At 44.7% G+C, this 22,710-nt stretch overlaps 1 protein-coding gene across 1 annotated transcript in view; it reads left to right on the top strand.

Annotated features, from left to right (window-relative positions):
* LOC308534729 (complement receptor type 1-like) overlaps nucleotides 1-22,710 on the top strand; it is a gene marked incomplete at both ends in the record, with an annotated part of 184,633 nt that overhangs the window by 121,546 nt on the left and 40,377 nt on the right. Inside the window, 3 exons of the mRNA XM_081113291.1 lie at nucleotides 15,876-16,067; nucleotides 16,976-17,078; nucleotides 20,807-20,964. Of these exons, the coding sequence (XP_080969417.1) occupies nucleotides 15,876-16,067; nucleotides 16,976-17,078; nucleotides 20,807-20,964 (453 nt within the window). The remainder of the gene's footprint in view (nucleotides 1-15,875; nucleotides 16,068-16,975; nucleotides 17,079-20,806; nucleotides 20,965-22,710) is intronic.

The raw sequence follows: 22,710 nt of genomic DNA, 5'->3' as shown, positions 1-22,710 counted from the left end.
TCAAATCTGGTAAAGTACAATGCAGGGTGGATGAAGTTTGCTTGTGTCAATGTGTTCATTTCCAGTGTGCTTGATTTCAAATCAGAGTATGTTTCTTATGGGGTCCCACCCTCTCTAACCTTTCCACTCTCACAGTCATGATTCCTGCTCCTCACATCTCAGAGCCTGACAAACATCCGGGCTTCTCCACTCCCAGCCCATCACGTGCCTCTCCTGCTCACAGTTGTTCAGTGACACCTACAGCAGAAGTCCAAGTTCCTCAGCATGATGCTTGAAGATGTTCTACAATTAAATCCCAAATTTTCTCCCCCAGGCTCCACTTTCTGCTGCATTTCTCTAAGTAACCCACTGTTAGTCAAGCTGTGCCATCTGCCCTGTGCTGCATTCCTGCTTCACCGGTGCCTGAGAGGCCTGTGGTCCTGTCAGATCCTGGGCATCTTCCAGGGCCAGCGCCTCATGCCCATTGGGTGAAGCTTTGCCCGATTTCTGCCCAGGTGTCCTATCACCCACCTTGAGGCAACCACACCTGAGTATCTGTAGACACTGTCTGCTAGGAGACAGCCTTCCACAGCAGTTTAATGCGTGGGTACGGCTAAGTACTTACAATCCCAAGTCCAACAAGGACATTATAAAGTTTGGTTTATGTAACTCTTTCTTATTTATGCAAAAAACCCTTACTCTTGGCATTAAATCAGGTTGCTGAACCTCTGAGATCAGGCTCCGTGGGACTCAGCCATGGCTGCAATCACTGGCAGAGCTGCCACCCAGCGTTTCCCAACATAATGGATCTGCTCTGTGCCCTGGGCAGAGGGATGTGTTTAAAGCTCCCCAAGTGCTTCTAATATGCAGCTAAGGTTGAAACCTCTGCATTAGTGACTCTCATCCACAGTCCGTTTCTACATGGAAACTTATAAACACAGGAGGGAAAGGCTTACATTTACATAAGAAATTTGAGCCTATGAAAGAAATCAGAAATGCCTAAGTCTTGAATGAAGGACTTGTTGCCTGCCTAACCAAACAAGGTTATCTGTGGTTTAAAAAGATAAGAAACAATCTTTCTAATACCAACACTGAAAGAAAATTAGCTTGATGATAAATAAAGCATTTTATCAAATTTTATTTGGCTTCAACATAAGGTTACTCTTTATAATTTCATATTGGCATAAGATATATTGAGAGAATATTCAAGGTGATTAACAATACAAGTCTTCTGCACAAATGCTAAAAAGTCCTGGGAGAGGAGGAATTTTTATTTGCACTGTTAAAGTAGATTGTAGGTTTAAAGAAAATAGGTAACTTTGGTATTTAAAATTTAGTAATGTCTGACAGCTAGTATTGTAACTCAGAATGAAGATTTCTACATGTTTTAAGAATTTGCATATGTGTACTCGAGCAGGATTAGCCTGGTGTGCTGACTTCCTGATTTCATGCAAAATTGAATGAGTGTACCCATTTTTGTTCTAACCTACATTGTTTTCATTATTTTCACTCTCTTCCATGAAAGGTAACACTGATATGAAGGTGTCCTTTACAAAATAACAAAACACAAAAACGTTTTTTATTGATTTTTCACAGAGAGAGGAAAGGAGAGGGATAGGGAGATGGAAACATTGATAAGAGAGAAACATCACCTTTGGCTGCTCCTGCACACTCTCTATTGGGCATTGAGCCCTCCATCCCTGTATGTGCCCTGACCTGGAATGTAAGCAGTGACTTGTTGCCCTATCCGGTCGGCTCAGTGGATAGAGTGTCGGCCTGCAGACTGAAAGGCCCCAGGTTCGATTCCGGTCAAGGGCATGTACCTTGGTTGTGGGCTCATCCCCAGTAGGGGGTGTGCAGGAGGCAGCTGATTGATGTTTCTAACTCTCTATCACTCTCCCTTCCTCTCCGTAAAAATCAATAAAATATATTTTTTAAAAAAGAAAGAAAGAGCCGAAACTGGTTTGGCTCAGTGGATAGAGCGTCGGCCTGCGGACTGAAAGGTCCCAGGTTCGATTCCGGTCAAGGGCATGTACCTGGGTTGCGGGCACATCCCCAGTAGGGGGTGTGCAGGAGGCAGCTGATTGATGTTTCTCTCTCATCGATGTTTCTAACTCTCTATCTCTCTCCCTTCCTCTCTGTAAAAAATCAATAAAATATATTTAAAAAAAAAAAAAAAGAAAGAAAGAAAGAAAGAAAGCAGTGACCTCTTGGTTCCTGGGTGGACTGTCAACTGCTGAGCCACACCAGCCAGGCAAAGCTGTCCTTTTTGTAAGTCATAGTACTGCTGCCCTCGTGTGGACGGTTAGAGCCTTTGACAATCCCTTCCTTAGCCTTTAAAATGGTCTTTATTCAGAGGTTTGTCATTACTTTCATATCTTTATAATAACACTTTGTGGTATTAACAGCTCTTTTCTGGTTTCCTTTTGTGAAATCTATAATAAAAGACTAAGCGACCATTGAAACTGAATGGACAACTGAACAGGCTGTGTGGGGAGACTAGGCCGGCAGGGAGGTTAGTGAGGGATGACCAAAGGACTGAGCAGCAGGTTGCATGGGGCTACCAGTCCGGCGGTCGGGGGGAGTTTGGGGTGGGGCAGTTAGGGGCAACCAGGCTGGTGATGGGGGGGGGGGGGTTGTGGGCAACTAGGTTGGCAGGGAGGGCAGTTGGGGATGACTGGGCCAGCAAGGGTGGGGGAGGAGGGGCAGTTAGGGGCAATCAGGCAGTCAGGCAGGTGAGCAGTTAGGAGCCAGTGGCCCCAGATGATGAGAGGGATGTCCGACTGCCAGTTTAGGCCCCATTCTAAACTGGCAGTCAGACATCCCCCAAAGGGTCCCAGATTGGAGAGGGTGCAGGCTGGGCTGAGGGGACCCACCCCTGTACACAGATTTTGTGCACTGGGCCTCTAGTTAACATTGTAAAAGGCTAAACTGCCCCTTATGAATACTGGGGTCTGTTGTCTGTGAAGTATTTTTCCCTCTCTCTCATTTCCATACCAGCAGAAGGTGAACAAATAGCCATGAGAACAGGTCACATTGAGGAAGTTACCCAACCTGGATCCTATATTCTAGATCAAGAAAACCTGCAGAGGGATAGTAACACTCATGTTAGCGGGAGGAGCCAATTGTGGTTTTATAACTTTATGTAGCTTAAAAAATTGAATTATTGTGTGTTGCAGTGGAAAGCCTTGTAGTGAATACCAGAAACAAGCAACAGCTCTGCTTATCCTGGGATTTAGGTTAGGGCATGTGGCTTCAATTCTGTAATCTACTGATGTTTATTTTTATTTTTTTTATATATTTTTATTGATTTCAGAAGAATGGGAGAGCGGGAGAGATAGAAACATCATTGATGACAGAGAATCACTGATCCCCTGGGAATGAATACCTGGAATCTAACAGTGACTTTCTGGTTCATAGGTCGATACTCAACCAATGAGACACACTTGCTGGACGTAATCTACTGATATTTAGATGAGCACTTATTTATGGTGTTTGGGGAAATGATTGGTCATTGGTCATCTACCACCTGAAAGGCTCCTAGAAAAATACTCCTTCATTTGCATTTGACATGGGATTCAATCATGAGGGGATATTTGCATAAGATGCCATAGTACTGTGCTTCTCCCATTTTAGTGTGTGGGTGAATCACAGGTTGATCTTGATAAAATGCAGATTCTGATTCACACGGGTCTCAGGTGGGGCCCTGTGGTTGCATTCCTGTGAGCCCACATTCTGCAGTTGTGGTAGGCTCCTGTATCATGGCCTCACAGATAACAGGGGACTGACACCTAGGACTGTGATGTCACCTGAATCACAAAGGGTCTTCAAAGATGAGACCTTGGATGGGGAAATTACCCCAGATTATCCAGGTGGGGCCCTAAATGTAATCACAATCTCCTTCTAAGAGGAAGGCAGGGGGAGATGTGACTACAGCACAAGGCGATGTGACCACTCAAGCACAATGCTGCTGGATGGAGGATGGAGGCAGGAGCCAAAAAACAAAGAATGCAGCTCCAGAAGCTGGAAAAGGCAAGGAACTGATTCTCTCCCAGTCCCTACCAATACCTTCCTTTCCACCGAGTGAACTTGATTTCAGACTTACGACCTCCAGAAAAAAAGAATAAATGTGTGTTGTCTTGAGACACTGTGTGAATGTTTGTGTTCCTCCAACATTCCTGTGTTAAATCCTAATCTCTAGGGGCCACTGGGAAGTGACTAGGTCATGGGGGCTCAGGCTTGATGAATGGGATTCGTGTCCCTATAAAAGAATCCCAAGAAAGTCCCTCAGCCCTATGCCATGTGAACTTACAGCTAGAAGGCCCTGTCCATGAACCACAAAGCTGGCTCTCACTAGATGCCAACACTGCCAGGGCCTCGATTTTGGGCCTCCCAGCCTCCAGAACTGTGAGGAACTGTGTGTGGCTCACCGGTTGCCCAGGCTGTAGTATTTTTTATAGTGACCCGAAGACACTGCGACGCCCAATCTGCTGTGATTTGTTACCGCAGCTGCAGGAAAGCAGCCACCAATGCCTTTTAGCAGCAAAGCCACAGGCGAGTGGTTCTCAACCCAGGCTACACATTAGAGTCACTGGGATGAGTTTTAAAAAACAGCAAAAAGCAATGCCCAGGTCCCCTTGCTGGAAGAGTTAAGGCAGAACCTGTAAGGGTTGCAGCTAAGCATTACTCACTCCTTGGCTGAATCTGATCAGAAAGTAGAATGAAGCTGTCCCATTAGAATAAACCTAAAATACAACTTCTCTTGTGTTTAAAAATACCTCCTAAGCTCCCTAAATTATGGATACACTAGTGTTCCCAGTACCCCCTGAAACTATATGCCCGCTCCTCAGTGAGGTCTGGCCCAACACCTCTGGTCAAGAATTACCAGGTTAGAGATTCCACACAGGATAACACCCTCTCTAGGGTTGAAGCACAGCCCTGGGGCCTAGGCCCCGCCTTGCAGGTCGCCATTGGCCCCGCCCTGCCTTGACGTGTGGGTCCAGGCCACACCCACTCGGTGTAAAACCCTGGACACTTTATGAGTCTGGGGATTGTTGCGTCTGGCACCTGCTCTCAAAGAGCAAATACTCACTGTCCCTGGGGTTTCTCCGCTGATGTCTGGGACATGAGGGCCTCCTATGAGCCGCTCAGGGCATCCTCCCGCCGCCTGGAGAGTCCCTTGTCTTGGGGCTTCCTGGGGATCCTAGTGCTGGCCCTAGAGCTCCTGCTACCCACATGCTCAGGTAGGGAAGGGAGAGGGTGTCAGCTCTGGAGGGAAACTAGAGCGGGTAGGGGAGCTGGTCTACAGGAGCGGAGGGCAAAGGGAACTTTGCTTGGTGTGTGGGGGAGGAGGCTCAGGGCTTGTGGACCAGGTGATGCGGGTTTAGGGTAGAAGCCTTAGCCACAGATCCTCCTGGTTGTTCTGTGGGGGACCAGAAGTGAGGCGGGACTCAGAGGGCCCTCAGGAAGGGTTGTTAGGTGGTAGGTACTGACCTCTCAGAGCTCTGGGTTCAGTCAGTGTTTTCTGGGGGCCAAGCTGTGTCCCTAGCAAAAGCCTGCAGGTGTTTGTGGACTGAGCTAATCAAGATGTCAGAGATTAACCAAAGAACATGTATGCATATATGCAAAACCCATGGACATGGACAATAATGTGGGGAAGGCCAGGAGTGGGGCGGGTCTGAATGGATGAGGGCAAAGCAGGGAGGCGGAATGGCAGACAAAAGGAGATGGGAAGCCCTGAGCAGGTGTGAAGGTGCTGCCTGCTCCTCAGTGCCCAGTGTGTGGGGTGTTGTTTGGGCCAGTTCTGGGCCCGTGGTGAGGCTTTGCCCTGTATCCCCTGGGCTTAGTGAAGCCTTGGTGAGTGGGGTGCTGCGCCCCACTGGGTTGGGCTGGGGGATCCCAGGCCTGGTGTTACCAGGCATATGTTTACAGAAGGGTTCAGGCCAGGGGTGCAGGGTGTGGGGCAAGGAAGCTCACTGCTTGCTTTGTATGGGGTTTAAGGATCAAGAGTTACCCAGAGAGCCCTTAAGTGAGAGCGAGCTCCAGGGCCTGGGGTTTAGAAGGATTGGGAAAGACATGCAGTGCTTTTTGTACAAAAAGGTAACAGTCTGCTTGTTGCCCCCAAACCATATTGGTATTGCTCTCCAGGCTGTTGCTTGTTTTAAGCCTGGAGACATAGTCCTAATCCCATGCAGTATAGATAATACCCTATGCTATTCCCAGATGTCATGTGTGCAGTCTTTTTCTTTTTTTATTAGCTTGGGTCCCATTTGAGGGGACATTAGAAGCAACCTGGTACCCAATTCCAGTGAGAAATCACTCTTAAGAAATGAGCAATGCGTAACATCAATAGCTTTTCCCCTATAGCTCATAAACTGAAGCTGAAGGCCATCCACTACCTTTGCTTCATGTTTGACCAAATGCAGTCAATACATATATATACTGGTGGCCCGGTGCACGAAATTCATGCACGGGGGAAGGTGTGTTCCTCAGCCTGGCCTGCACCCTCTCCAATTTGGGAACCTCCAAAGGATATCCTACTTCCAGTTTACAGGGATCAGGCCTAAACCAGCAGTCAGAAATCCCTCTCGTAATCCGGAACTCCTGGCTCCTAACCGCTCACCTGCCTGCCTGCCTGCCTGATTGCCTCTAACCACTCTTCCTGCCAGCCTGCTCGCCCCCAACTCCCCCCGCCCCCCGCTACCGGCCTGCTTGCCTCCTAATGCCCCCCCCCCCGCCAGCCTGATCACCCCAAACTGCCCCCCCTGCTGGCCTCCTTACCCCTACCTTCCCTCCCGACTGGCCTGCTCATCCCCAACTGTCCCCCTGCTGGCCTGCTCACTCCAAACTTCCCCTCCCCCCCACCCCTGCTGTCCTGATCACCTCCAATTGACCCCCACTGATGGCCTGCTTGTCCCTAACTGCTGGTCTGCTTACCCCAATGGCCCCCCTGCTGGTCTGCTTACCCCAATGGCCCCGCCCCCCACCAGCCTGATCACAACTGCCCTCCCCTCTTGGCCTCTAACTGCCTCTACCTCGGCCCTGCCACCATGGCTTTGTCCAGAAGAACATCTGGAAGGTCTCCTGGACGGTCTCCCAGTCTAATTAGCATACTACTCTTCTATTAGTATAGATATATTTGTCTGTAAATATGGTTATGATTGCAGATATGAGTAGGACCAGGTAAAATTTTATAGAAGGGGCCTTTTATTACATATGGTTTGCCATGTATGCATTTTTTCTAAAGAAGTAAAAATTACTTTAAAAAATATTTCAGGAAGACTTTGAGAAATTTACAGTATCTGCTTTTCTTCCAAGAAAGTTGTCACTTTTATGCCAGAGTGAGAATTATTTGTATGCTTTGTATGTCAGCATTGGACCACTGTGACTTGGGGGCACTTAGCTTGACTTGAGAGCAATTATCTTGCTCACTGGCTGGGAGGGAGGGTGTGTGGCAGAGCAGATAAATACTCGGTTCTGGATTATTCATAGAATGCTGACTTTCTGGATTGATTGTACAAGCCCCTCCTTTTATTGATGTCTACCTTCTGTTGACAGACATCTACCCTGGGAGTGAACTGAGATGAAACCCTCTTTCTTTTCATTGTAAAAAGCATTTGAATTCCTAAGGTGTGATAAGGCCACCCAGCCATCCACAGTCAAGGTACACATTTTCATGGAGGATGTTCCCACTCTCGAATAAATTAAAACAATTGTTTTTTTAAATTTAAACTTTCTTCTATAACTGTTTTCTTGTTACTTAAAAGCTAGTTTTTTTGAAACTGCTTCCAAAGCTTTTCAAGCTGTATATGTCCTTGGAATCCTATATAATAAAAGGCTAATATGCAAATTGACCCTAACAGCAGAACGACTGGGAATGACTGGTCACTATGACACACACTGACCACCAGGAGGCAGATGCTCAATGCAGGAGCTGCCCCCTGGTGGTCAGTGCGCTCCCACAAGGGGAGCTCTGCTCAGCCACAAGCCAGGCTGATGGCTGCCAGCACAGCGGTGGTGGCAGGAGCCTCTCCCGCCTCCTCAGCAGAGCTAAGGATGTCCGACTGTAGCTTAGGCCTGCTCCCTGCTGGCAAGTGGACATCCCCCAAGGGCTCCCAGGCTGCCAAAGGGATATCTAACTGCCAGCTTAGGCTTGATCCCCTGTAAAGCGGGCCTACGCCAGCAAGTGGACATCCTACGAGGGATCCCAGACTGTGAGAGGGCACAGGCTGGGCTGAGGGACACACCCAGCATTGCACAAATTTTTGTGCACTGGGCCTCTAGTGAATTTATAAATAAGAATTGAGCCCGGCCGGTGTGACTCAGTGGTTTAGCATCGACCTATGAACCAGGAAGTCACAGTTTGATTCCAGGTCAGGCCACATGCCCTGGTTGTGGGCTTGATCCCCAGTACAGGGCGTGTAGGGGGCAGCGGATCAATGATTCTCTCTCATCATTGATGTTTCTATCTCTCTCCCTCTCCCTTCCTCTCTGAATCAGTAAGAATATATTTGAGAGAGAAAGTGAGAGAAGAGTATATATGTTTGTAAATAAGAAAACATGTATTTGATGCTCTTAGAAAGTCTTATTTTCTTTCATTAAAACTTGTGCTGTATAGAGAACGCCATAGATTCTCTTAATTTGAAGAAAGAGGGAAAGGTACTAATTCAGAGTTCCTTGGGAAAATGTGTCACATACATTTTTTTATGTTTATTTTTTTAAAATCGAAAACTGAAATATTTTCTATTCAGAAAATATATTTGGATCTAAATATCTTCTATAATTTTAACCCCAAAATATCAATTTAAATATTTTAAAAATGGTTGGGATGTTTGTTTGTTTTTAAATAAGTTAGGTTACTGGAGTTCTACATGTTACTGGATCACCTGGGGTAATTTTCTGATTGGAAAATTAAGAATTATACTCAGAGGGGAGGACATGAGAATTTTTAAAGAACTTATTCAATTTACTTTAGAAGCCGAACCTCTCTTATCATGTGACTTGTTTTGTATGTTTGTTAAACTATATTATCACATAAGCATTGCTGCTATTGGGACAAACAGTGACAGTTGATTTGGGTCATTTGAATGTCCACTGTCTTATTTTTTTATTGTTTTTAAAATATATTTTATTGATATTTTACAGAGAAGAAGGGAGAGGGATAGAGAGTCAGAAACATCGATGAGAGAGAAACATTGACCAGCTGCCTCCTGCACACCTCCTACTGGGGATGTGCCTGCAACCAAGGTACATGCCCTTGACCGGAATTGAACCTGGGACCCTTCAGTCTGCAGGCTGACGCTCTATCCATTGAGCCAAACTGGTTTGGCCCACTGTCTGCTTTAATTTGTCTGTTCGTTTTGACTCTGTCATATGCTCAAACTTCAGTGGAAGTCATGAGAACCTATTATTTTTGCCTGCTCCCTCATTTACTTTGGAAATATTCTTTTTTACACAGAGGGACCTTAACTTTGATGTAAGGGATTGTTTCCGTTGCCAACTGTTTTCTTCCTTGCCAAGTAAGACAGTTGTTGTGAACTGTTCAGTGATGCCTTCCCCAGGATATTTGCAGATGTGGTTGGGAAAAGTCATTTCATCCCCGACCTTTGCATCTCAGGTACTGAGGTGCCGGGGGTGCCATGGCGATCACGGGGAAGGAGGCCAGCCAGCACCCCCGACCCCCGGGGGGTCCGGGGGTGCCGGCTGTCCTGTGCCTGGGCTCTCTCTCCCTCCAATCATCATGGGGATCACGGGGAAGCAGGCCAGCCTGTGCCCAGGCTCTCTCTCCCTCTGATTCACAATGCGGGCAGCCAGCACCCCCAGCCTGGGGTTGTTGCCTCTCCTGCCGCCAAGCTTTCCAATGGCGATCACCTGCTGGGGGGTGGGCAAAGGCGGCTGGCAGGGCCGCCTATGCCCACCCCCCAGGTCTTGCCTGCCACCTGGGTTTCCGATCCCTTTCGCCTCCCATGATTGCGCCTATGAATGCAAATTAACCGCCATCTTGGTTGGCAGTTAACCGCCATCTTGGTTGGCAGTTAATTTGCATATCGCCCTGATTAGCCAATGGGAAGCGTGTCGGATGTATGGTGTATTACCATGTTTGTCTATTATTAGATAGGATATATATGCTCACTGCATAAAATGTATGTGATGAAAGGGAAACCATTGAATATTATGTTGTATTTCCAACTGTCGTTATATACATGTGTGTTTCTATACCCAAGTCATTTTTAGGATGCTATTATATAGAGATTGTATGCTATATTCTCTCCTTAGGAGAATTCATTCAATAAAGATTTTCCTTGTATGCGCCACGCCCTGTGCTGATGCTAGGGACACACTGGTGACCAATAACAAGCCATTTCTATTTTCATGATCCTTATTTCACTCCTTGCTTCCACACAAACACACATGAACATAAACAGTGACCGTATTTTGCTCACTGTCAGATCCCCAGTGTAAGGCGCACAGTAGCAATCAATAAAGATTTTCTGAAATATACTGGGACTGGCAGACAGTAACCAGACCACAATGCTAGTGTTATAACCCAAGTCAGGTGCCCTGGAGAAAGGAGCATGCTTCTCTGAGAGCATTTAACAAATGACGGCTGGGAGGGAAGGCTTTTCTGCTCAGGGGCCACACTCTGCCACTTTGGGGCTTCTGCACTTGCTGTCACCAGGCTCCTCCTTTCTCTTGCAGCATAATTGCCTCCTCGTCCTTCAAACTTAGGTGTGATGATATCCCCTCAGACATCTCCTCTGAACAAAATATCTGAGAAAGACCCACACACTCCAGCTCATATACCCCTGACTTATTGTCCCTCTACCAAAACTACTGTTTCTGTCCTAGATCTATTAGAATACAGAGATCCTTTCTGGCTTGTCACACTGGTGTTTGCAAATGCCCCTTGTTTTTGCCATGGTACCACCACTCTTTTATAACTAGTGAATTCCAGAAAAGTGAAGTATAATATTCACTGGGGTCAGCAGCCCAGTGAAAATTCAAATCAAACAGGAAAACAAACACTACCTTGACAGAAATGAAGATGAAAAACAAAACCTTACAAACTTTACGAGATAGAACAAAAGCAGTTATAAGAGGAAAGTTTATAGCTATACCAGCCCTCTTCAGGAAGCAGGAATGGTCCCAAATAAACAATGTAATTTACGTCTAAAGGAACTAGATTGAGAAGAGCAAACAAAATCATAAGTAAGCATATGGAAGGAAATAATAAAGATCAGAGTGAAAATAAATGAAACAGAAAATAGTAAAACAACAGAAAAGATCAGTGAAACTAAGAGGTGGTCCTTTGAAAGGATAAATGACATTGACAGATCTTTACCAAGAATCATAATGTGAAAAGAGAGAGGACACAAAATAAAATCAGAATTGAAAGAGGAGACACTGTGGTAGACAACACAGAAATACAAAGGATCACTAAAGAATATAATGAACAATAATATGCCTACAAATAGGATAGTCTAGAAAAATGGATGAATTTTTAGAAACATACATGCTTTCATGACTAAACCAGGAAGAAACCAAGAATTTGCATAGACCAATTCTAGCAACTATATAGAAGCATAAAATAAAAAACAAAATAAAAAACAAAAAAGTAACAAGAAACTGAAGCACTAGGGCAGACAGCCTCAAGGTGAATTCGGCCAAATATTTAATAATTAGTAGCTATTCTTCTGAAACTATTTGTAAACATTGAAAAGACAGGAACACTTCCAAACTTATGCTATGAGGCCAACTTTAACCTAATAACCAAAACCTGACAGAGACACTACCAAAAAGAGAATTAGAGGCCAATCTCCCTGATGAACGTAGACACCAAAATTCTCAACAAAATTTCAGCAAGTGAAAGTCAGCATACATTAAAAAGATAACATACCATGATCAAGTGGGGTTTATATCAGGGATGCAAGGATGATTCAACATCTGTAAAACAATGCATGTGATTCATCACATGAGTAAAACCTATGGTGAAAATCATATGGTTATTTCAATAGATGCAGAAAAAGCGACTTAACTGCCACTGCCATCCAAGAGCCCACACACTGAATTGTCATTGGTTTGATTCCTGGCCAAGGGCATGTATTTGGGTTGCAGATTGGATCCCCAGCCCTGGTCGTGGAACATGCAGGAGACAACCAATTGTGTCTCTCTCAGATTCATGTTTTTCTCTCTCTTTCTCTTCCCCTGGCTCCATCCCTTCCTCTCATTCTAAAAATCAATGGAAAAAGTATCCTCAAGTAATGATTAATCAAAACAACATAAAATGAAGTGAATAAATATTTGTAAAAGATACCTCTGATAAGGGGCTAATTTCCAAAATTCATAAGGAATTCATACAGTTCAATAACAGCAACAAAATCTGATTAGAAAATGGGCAGAGGACCTGAATAGATAATTATCCAAGGAAGACATACAAATGGCTAACCAACATATTAAAAGATGCTCTACATCAGTAGTTATAAGGGAAATGCAAATCAACACCACAATGAGGTACCACCTCATAACAGTTAGAATGTCTATTATCAATAAGACATGAAATAACAACTGTTGAAGACAATATAGAGAAAAAGGAATCCTCATATACTGCTGGTGGGAATGTAAATTGGTGTAGCCATTATAGAAACAGTATGGAGGTTCATTAAAATTTTAGAATAGAGCTTACATATGGACCAGCAATCCTTCTTCAGGGTATCTACCCCCAAAATTTGAAAACTTATCAAGATATATGGGAGGCGATGTTCATTGCAGCATTATTCACAATAGCTAAGACATGGAAACAACCTAAGTGTCCTTCAATGGGTGATTGGATAAAGAAGAAGTGGTACATATCCTATATAACAAAGAGCAAATATGCTAATTAGACTGAACAGCAGAATGATTGAATGGACGACCTTCTGGACAAAGCCAAGGCTGCGAGGGCCAAGCCCCTTACATGATTTTGTGCATTGGGTCTCTGGTCTATAATAATTAAAGGATAATATGCAAATCGACCGAACTACTGAATAGTGGACTGACCATCAGACAACCATGCTATGACAAGGTGGTGCAATGTGATTGGTCCGGGGTGGGGCCCGCCATTGCCCCGCAATCAACCCACAAAGGGAGTCCCAGGCCACCGGCCATCGGGGCAATCAAGGGGGAAAGGATGGTGGCAGCGGACACAGGCAGTGCCAGCCCAAGGGAGGTGGCCAGCTGCCAGCAGCCAGATGGAAGCCCAGGTCCTGGATGCCAGCGCCTGGAAGGAATCTCAGGTGCCAGCAGACAGGGGATGGAAGCCCTACCCTTGCATAAATTTCGTGCATGGGGACTCTAGTATACCATGGGATACTACTCAGCTCTAAAATGATTAAATATTGCCATTTGCAACTTGAGAGGGTTCTGCTGAGGAAGTCAGCCAGAAAAGGACAAAAGCTGTGGTTTCACTCATGTGGGATAGAAACCAAAAAGCAACAAATGAAAAAAGCAAAGAAACAGAACAACTCACCAATGGTGGGTACCAGAAGGAAGGGGTGGTGGGGAACAGAATAAAGGGAGGTGAGGGGAGGAGACTGCACTTCACAGTTCAGTATACAGATGTCCTATTACAACGTTGTGAAACCTGAAATTTACAGATACTATTAACCAATGTTACCCCATATATTTAACTTAAAAAGAGTCACATATTTTTTGTTATTTGAAAGAAGTACAGATATCTATATTTTAAAGATTAACATCAATCTGACATGAGACCAATCCATGGCATAAGAAAACAAAGGTTTCTCAGGGATCAGCATAGATGCAGCTCCTTTCTTAGATTCTTAATCTTATAGGAGGGACCTCTGCATGCTTTTAACCCTTCAGGACTTTACTTGATGTGTCTCCACCACATTATTTAACATACTAATTCTATCAGATCTGTTAGGTTTTCAAGCCCACGGACAATTAAAAGGAAGGGGAATGGCTAAAGTAGAAATGATACTATTCTAGGAAGAAAAAAATCTACCAAGAAATCCAGAAACGAAAAATTCTAACAGCATAGCAATATAGTAACACAGCTTAAACAGCTACCTCAGAGAACTTCTGCGGCCAAGCATGATCCATTCATTAGTGAAGGAAGAATAAATTATATTTAAAGTAATGTTAAAGTTATAAATTTTGGTATTTAGTTGACATCTATTCACTTATAAAATGCTCAGTTCACTGATATGGAACATATGACATGAAGTCTTATATTTTAAAATAGTTTAGCCTATCAGTATTTTGATCTATGAAATCCATGATGCTTATTTAAGAGTCAGCACTTACCATGGCATTTCTTGAGCACGCAGGGGGCACAGAGTGTAGTAGGAAAAGAAGGCATAACATCCCTGACCTCTAGGAACGTGCCTCCTGAGAGGAGACTGAATGAACCTGAGGTAACAAGGCACCATCATCCTATCTAATAAAGAGGAGATATGCAAATTGACCATCACTTCATAACAAGCTGACTGCACCCACAGCGGAGGCCAAGTTGCCATAATGAGCCTTAATGAGCAATCAGCATGGACCTGAAGCTGCGTGGTGCTGGGCCAGGGCCGGGTACCTCAAGCCATGTCCCCTGCCCCAGCACCAAGCCAGTTGACCTGAGATCATGCCCCACACCCCGGCACCAGGCTGTGGGACCTAAGGCAGCACCCCCCACCCAGCGGGGCTTGACAGGGGACCTTAGGCCATGCCTCCTGCCCAGCATGGCTTGACGGGGGACCTCATGCTGTTCCCCCTGCCCCAGAGCTGGGCTGGGGGACCTGAGGCCGCACCCCCCGCCCGGCTGGCCTTGACAGGGGACCTCAGGCCATGACCCCTGCCCAGCAGGGCTTGACAGGGGACCTCAGGCTGCTCCCCCAGCTCCTATGCTGGGCAGGGGGACCTGAGGCCACACCCCCGCCACTGCGCCAGGCCAGGGGACCTGAGGGTGTGCACCCCGCTATAAGGGGCTTGATGGGAGACCTCAGGCTGCAACCGCTGCCCTGGCGCCAGGCCTGAGGACCTGAGGCCACACCCCCTGCTCAGCGGGGCTTGCAGAGTGGAACTAGCTGGATACGTATCTAGCCCAATGGGGTGGGGCTGGCTGGGGCTGGGTCTTGCGCAATTTAGAGGTGCATGTGGATGAATGGGGACTTGACTCTGGTTCCCATGGTGCACACCAGACTCTGACATCAGGAAGATTTTCCATACACATTTTACTAATTTTCTTTCATCTCTGACACTTCTATTATAGAGAAAGGGCAAATAGCAATATTAAAATATTTCCTCTAATTAATTCCCTTTTAATGTGCATGAATTTCGTGCACCAGGTCACTAGCCTTTTAGAAAAGCCATGTCTACAGCCAGCAGAACCCCTAAGTGTCAAAGTAGCCTACGTTAACAGAAATCTGATTGGTTCACATTCCCACCATGTTTATAATGAGGGCTAAGGTGCTCCTTAGTGAAATAAGGTAAATGTTGTTAGTTCCCTTTTTGGTTTGGTGCTTTTCTTCCATTTCGAACTGTGGAAGAGTACTCTGATGGAGGGCTATATGCAATAGAAGTCTTCTTGGGGGAGGTGAGTGTGGAATAAACTCAGAAAAAAATGGGAAGGGCACGTATCTATAAATAAATTTTTAAACCAAAAACATTGGTGCTCTCTCTTCAATTTACTGTTGAAAGAATATTCAGGTTAATCTCAAAGAAATCAAAGCTAATAGGATGCTATTTAAAGCAAGCACAGCTCATCATCTGGTAAAAGCCTGGCACAGTCACTTAAAATCTCACCAAGGGCCTTCCATTTATTCCGTATAACCTGCCTGCTGCCAGGCCATAATCCGTGGCTGGTGGAAGAGAAAATATTTACTTTCATGTTCTTATTCTCTCATGCCCAGGTGACTGTGGTGAGACACCAAAATTCAAAACTATGTCAACCATAGTTGAGTATAAACCCCCTGTTATTAACCGGTTTGCAGTGGAATATGTGTGTAACCCAGGATACAAGCCTATTAATCCTGCGGAACACATAGTTACTGTTTGTGAACCTGATGGCACATATAAACCTGCTCTCCAGGAAGCATGTACAGGTAAGTTCACAAAATTTTTATTGTTATTGCTCTAAAGATTTTCATTTTCATTTTAGACTGCATATTCCACTATTACCATGATGGGTTTCTCAAGATGGATAGATTTTAGGTAGCAAGATATTTTTTCAGGCTTTGAAGATCTCCAGGAAATTTTTAATTTGGCCATTCATTCTCTGGGTAAATGTGACTCTTAACCAGTTAACTACCAAGTGTCCAGAATGAAAACCATCCCCACATGCCACAATATTTTGAATTTAATTTAAAAAATCAATTTGCATTGAATATTATAAACATAAATATATTACAATTCGGGTATTCTTCAATATTTTCAGCTGAAAATTCTCATGAAAAAATGATTTTAAAGTTGGTCAAGGCTACCACATAAAGAAAACATTGCTTTTGTATAGACGCATGAGGCATGGGGGGAAGGTCCGCAACTTGCATCTACAGATGCTGATGGCGTACAATAGGTTAAGTTTGGCCATTAGTGACAACATGGATGGAGCTTGAGAATATTATGGAAAGTGAAATAAGTCAGTGAAAATAAGTTAAGGACCAGATGTACGTAAAACTGGAACTCATACACACAGAAACAGTTTGGTGCTTACCAAAGGGAAGGGTGGGTGGTTGCAGGGGTAGTAATGAGTAAAGGGGACCAAGTTTATGTGGAAGATGACTTGACGTTGGGTGGTGGGCACACACCCAAATAAAATGTACAGATCATGTGTCATAGATGTGTGCACTTGAAACCAATATAACCTTATTAACCAATGTCACCCCAAGAAATGCAATAACAATAAATAAGAAAGTATTTCCATCAGTTTAATAACACAATGTAAAATTTTTATTTTTCTTCAAATCTATTTTGACATTGGTATAAAACAACACATTTGAAATTTTACGTTTAGAGGTGTATTGTCCACAGCTACGAGATCTCCAAAATGGCGAAGTAATCCACGATAATGGACCTTTCAAGCTTGGTTCACAAGTTGAGTATGTTTGTAATGAGGGGTAAGTACGTTGCTCCTTGGAGGAAGAAGGTAAACATTGCTGGTTCCATTTTTGGTTTGGTTCTCTTCTTAAGCTTTTCCATAATGTTGATTTCATCTTGCTTTCTATGGAGCAAGTTGTACCTACAGCCAATCAACCCTTTGTTTTTTTATGGAGACTGAAAAGGTGCAATGAATAGAAAGAAATTTAACTTGAAGGAAAGCAAAATTATATCATATGATTAGTAACAATTAGCCTATCATAGTCATTAAAAATGTAGTAATCATGGTGACATGGTCCTAAATTAAATTATAAGAAGCAGGAGGGTGGGAAAGAGAGACAGAGGGTTCATCAGTTAACAGAAGCCAAAGGCAGAAACTAATGAAATGTGTGTTGAAACTTTGAATGAACTTCCAGAGGTACTTGAGGATCATACTAATAAAAGAGCTAATAGTGTAGCTGTTCTTCAATAAGGGCCAGCTCCCCACCAGATTTCACCGCACCCAGCTTCCACATGAACTTTCCAGACTGTCCAGCAAACTGTCCAAAAGCAGCAAACACTTCCTCCTCCCATCTATGCACCTATCCCAGAACTAGCCCTACTTTCCCTTCTTCTGCCCCCTTATCTATAGACAATGTGAATTCCTTCAAAATAACTTACATCTTTCTACTCAAAGCTGTAAAAGAACCCCATTAAACCAGGATGGCGGAAATGCTTGCCTTCATCTTCCTGCTGCTGGTGGTTTAGACTGCATTCCCCTGACCTGGTTCTTTTTGCTGGTGACCGTATGGCAAGTCAATAAACCTGTTCCTTCAGAAAATCTGGCTGTGAAGGGTTTTGTTTCACAACTTTATCCCATTGTAGTCAGAGAAGATACTTTGTATCATATCTATCTTATTAAAACCTATTGATTGGTTAATATTAATTTGTGGCTCATCATATGGTCTATCGTGGAAGATGTCCCATGTTCATTTGAAATGAATATATATTCTGTTCTATGGATTCTACACTATTTATTTTCATTGTATGCTTTGTTTCTAAATTTACATAGAAGATTAACATGCATTAACAACCTACTGTTAAAATATTCATCACTTTGAATATTTCTTGCCACTCCCTTCTGGCCTGCAAAGTTTCTGTTGAGAAATCCACTGACAGTTGTATGGGTATTCCCTTGTAGGTAACTGAGTTTCTTTCTCTTGCTGCTTTTAAGATTCTCTCTTTGTCTTTTGCTCTTAACATTTTAATTATGATGTGTCTTGGTGCGGTCCTCTTTGGATTCCTTTTGTTTGGGGTTCTCTTCGCTTCCTGGACCTGTAAGTCTATTTCTTTCACCAGGTAGGGGACGTCTTCTGTCATTATTTCTTCAAATAGGTTTTCAATATCTTGCTCTCTCTCATCTTCGGGCACCCCTATAATTCTGATGTTGGTACGCTTGAAGCTGTCCCAGAGGCTCCTTACACTATCTTCGTATTTTCGGATTCTTTTTTCATTTTGCTTTTCCGGTTGGGTGTTTTTTGCTTCTTCGTATTTCAAATCTTTGACTTGATTCTTGCACTCCTCTGATCTGTTGTTGGGTGTCTGTATAATATTCTTTATTTCAGTCAGTGTATGCTTAATTTCTAGTTGGTTCTTTATCACAACATCGAGGGTCTCATTAGATTTCTTGTAGATCTCATTAAGTTTATCGGCAGTTTCTATAAAATTATTGCAAGACCTTAAAAGTGCAGTTTTGAGCTCTATATCCTCCATTTCTGTCATGTTTCTTTGTCTCCGCATTTTTTATGCTTTCTTGGTGCACCCCCTTGTGGTCTTTGTGCGCAGTCTTGTTGTAGTTAAGCCTTGATTGTTGTCGGTAATACTGGGGGTGATTTGACCTCCAGGCCAACTAGCTATGAGAATCAGCTGTGTCTGCAGTGGGAGAACTGTGCTGGATCTCTAGGGTGGTGCTAATCTAGCCTTTGCCTGAGGCTATCCGGCAAATGCCTGTGTGCAGGGCTTGGGTGGGGCAGGTCCCAGGGGATCTACAGGGCGGGCGGCTCTCAGTCCCGTCCCCAGGGGCTCTGCCTCTCTGAGTCCCAGCAACCGCTGCAAACCTCGGAGAGAAAGCTGCCTTCGAGTTCTGACCGAAGCCAGACAGTCCCGTTTGAGTCTGGGTCCCTAGAGACTCACCCAGATCTGGAGCTCAGAGTTTGAGACTCCCTCATGATTGAAACAATCAACCGCGCCCTCCGCCGCCAGCCCGCTTTGCATGCACTCCACACCTTAGTATTTTACTTCAGCACTGTGCCTCCTCTGAGTCTCGATATGCTATTCTCTTTCCTCCTAGTTGTAGAACTTCCACTCAGCCAGCCTTCCTGTGGTTCTGGATGATGTCCGTTCCGTCTTTTAGTTGTATTTTTGAAGTGGTTGTTCGAGGCAGCAAACTCTGGCGTTAACCTATGCCGCCATCTTGGTTTCTTCTCCTATTTGTTTTCTTAAAGCTTCCCCCCCCCCTTTTTGCACATTCCTACTTTTGTTTGCTAGTTGATTTTTTTAATGAAGTGTTAGAATACCTTTCTCATTTCCTTTTGCGTGTATTCTATGGTGATTTTGTCTCTATTTCCCATGTGGATTACACTTACCATCCTAGAGTTATAACACTACAATTTGAATTTATGCCAACTTAAATTCAATAAATTACAATAATGAATGCTTATCAGTTTATCCTCATCCCTTTGGGTTATTATTGTCACACTACCATCTACAATAATAATTGAAAGCCTGGCTTCTACACTATTTATTTTCATTGTATGCTTTGTTGCTAAATTTACACAGAAGATAAACATACCTTTACAAACCATTGTTACAATAAGACTAGCTTTAATAATTGCCCATGTATATACCCACAGTGAGATGTCGATCCATGTAGTATGACTTACTGTAACCAAAAAACATGGGTTCGGCTGCCTGCTGCAGCGAATGCCAAACTGGTGAGGCAGGTGCTGATGGAAAAGGAAAGAGGTTTTATTCAAGTGCCCTGACACCAGGAACTCCCAGCTCAAACACCACCACCCCCCTTTCTTGCTCAGGCCCGCAGCTCTTATATAGTTAGGGAAGGGAGAGCTTTATATTCTTTTGGCACTCTTGAGTCATGTCCTTCACATTTAGAGTTTTTGGTGTGCTTAATGTAAGAATCTCTCCCTATACCAGTGGTTCTCAACCTTCCTAATGCTGTGACCCTTTAATAGAGTTCCTCATGTTGTGGTGACCCCCAACCATAAAATTATTTTCGTTACTACTTCATAACTATAATTATGCTACTGTTATGAATCATAATGTAATTATATATGTGTTTTCCGATGGTCTTATGTGACCCCTGTGAAAGGGTCGTTCGACCCCCAAAGGGGTCACCACCAACAGTTTGAGAACCACTGCACTATACCAACTTGGCTAATGGGCAAGACTCCCCAGCACTGGGACTGGCTGTCTAGGTAATATTATTTACTCTCTAGTGAACTTTAGGACAGCGTGGAGCTTTTTATGTAGCTGAGTTATGGTGGTAACAAATTCTCTTAACTTTAATTTCTGGGAAAGTCTTAATATTACCCTCAATTTTGCCACACAGTTTTACTGTAGAGAGGATTTTTGGCTGAGCTTCTTTTTATTTGTGTCTGTTATTCAATGCTTCCTGGCCCCCGAGTTCCTGTTGAGATCTCTGCTGACTATTTAGACTCCTTTTCTTGGATTTTGGCTTTGACATTCTCAGTGGTATCACTGGGCTCAACCTGGAGAGGGATGGTCTTGCCCATCAGGGTGCTCACAAATACCTGCGTCTCTGCAACTGCCATCAGCTGCCTCATGAAGGGAAAGGGGACTATGGAACTGGAAACCGCAGCTCTGTCCCCAAGAGGGCCTGCGAAAGATGTACATGCAGCTTCACTGACTATTTCCAAGTCTTTAGTCTAGTGTCCCCTCAGGGCTTTTTCAGAAGTAATTTTTGTTGGTTTATGTTTTCCATTGAATGGGCCATACTTTCCTATTACTTTATATGCCTTATAATTTTTTTGAACTGGACAAATATACTCTAATAATGAGGTAACTCTATCAAATTCTCACCATTTCCTAGGGTTTATTGTGTTATATTATTGTTTTGTTTTTTGATTGTTGAAGTGTGTCTCTGTGCTGAGGATCAGACTGACATGTAAACTGAGCCTTCTTCTGGGCATGCGCATTCCCTTTACTTGTCCCTGAAAGGTTCAGGGTTGGGCCGGGTCACACACAACAGACTCAGGGCACAGTGTAATCAAAATAATATTTATTCCAGGCACCTGGGTGCAGGTGGTCTGACTCGAGAAAGAGTCAACGGTGAATTGGGGAGGAAGCAGGCATTTTATGTGCTAGGGAGAGCTGCAAATGGGGCTTCGGCTTGACCCAGATATCAGGACTGTACCCCTGTGTCGTTTCACGACCTTGCCCTCAGGATTGGGGAAGCTGACCAGATAGGGTGAAGACACAGCCTCAGGGGTAGCTGTAGCCTATACCTCCGACTCCCAATCATTTCTCTGACCACCCCCACCAGGGGTGCCCACAATAGCACACTGGTGACCACCCATTAGTGCCCTTGAGGCACCCAGGACCCACAGCCCGCAGCTGCTGGGCCCCCTCCAATGGGATAGGGCACACCTCTCCTCCCTACAACTCCAGACCTGGGTGGAGGCAGGTCTGAGCGGCCCCCCAGGGTCAGACCCGCCCCACCAGGCCCCCCCACAGCAGCAGCACTGTCTCAGCAGTGGAAGCACGCTGAACCTCCTAACCCACCTGGCACTGCCCTGGCCTGGCCCCCACCTGACTCCAGTTGACTGGAGCCCTGCCCTGAGCAGATACAGCTGTGAAACAGCTACGTACAATTTAAAGAATGGCGCCAGGTGGTAAGGTTTGACAGTTACTCCCCCTTCGGCCTCGCCACCCCGCTAGCGCTCCTCTAATGACCTGCCCCCCACCAGCGCCTCCAGGTACAACCACCGCTACTGGGCTGCTGGCCAGAACCCACCCCTTCGAGGCCTTTGGAACCCTCTGCAAAGTTTCCATAGCTACAGTCCCAGGAAACAATCATGCCCTCCTCCCCTAATCAGCACCTGCTACCTGCGAGGGTACCCGTGAGCTTAAAAATAACAATCCCTTCCCGTTTAGACATCACTTCCTTGATGAAACATTTCTAGGTTTATTAGCTCAGAACCTCCTCATGACAACCCAGTGAGGTAGGCGGAGAAGAGATTATAATTGCAATGGTATATGTGTATGTACTCAGAAATGAAGCTCAAAGAGGAAAAGTGTCAAGCCCAGTGGTTCCCAAGGTGCAGCACATGCCCTACACGGGGGCAATTTGATTTTAAGTGGGGGCAATTCAAGAATGAGTTAACAGTGAATTTTTTGTATTACTTATGGTTCTAGGGGGCCTCACCTACAGCATATCCTACATAATATGAAGGCTAATATGCAAATGACCAAATAGTGAAATGACCGGTCACTATGATGTGGGCTGACCACCAGGGGGCAGACACTCAATGCAGGAGCTGCACCCTGGTGGTCAATGTGCTCCCACAGGGGAAGTGCCGCTCAGCCAGAAGCCGGGCTCACAGCTGGCAAGCACAGCAGCAGTGGTAGGAGCCT

Source organism: Myotis nattereri, assembly GCF_964212035.1.
Source record: "Myotis nattereri genome assembly, chromosome: 18".
In the NCBI taxonomy this organism is placed as follows: Eukaryota; Metazoa; Chordata; class Mammalia; order Chiroptera; family Vespertilionidae; genus Myotis; species Myotis nattereri.
This window is presented reverse-complemented; position numbering and strand designations above follow the sequence as displayed.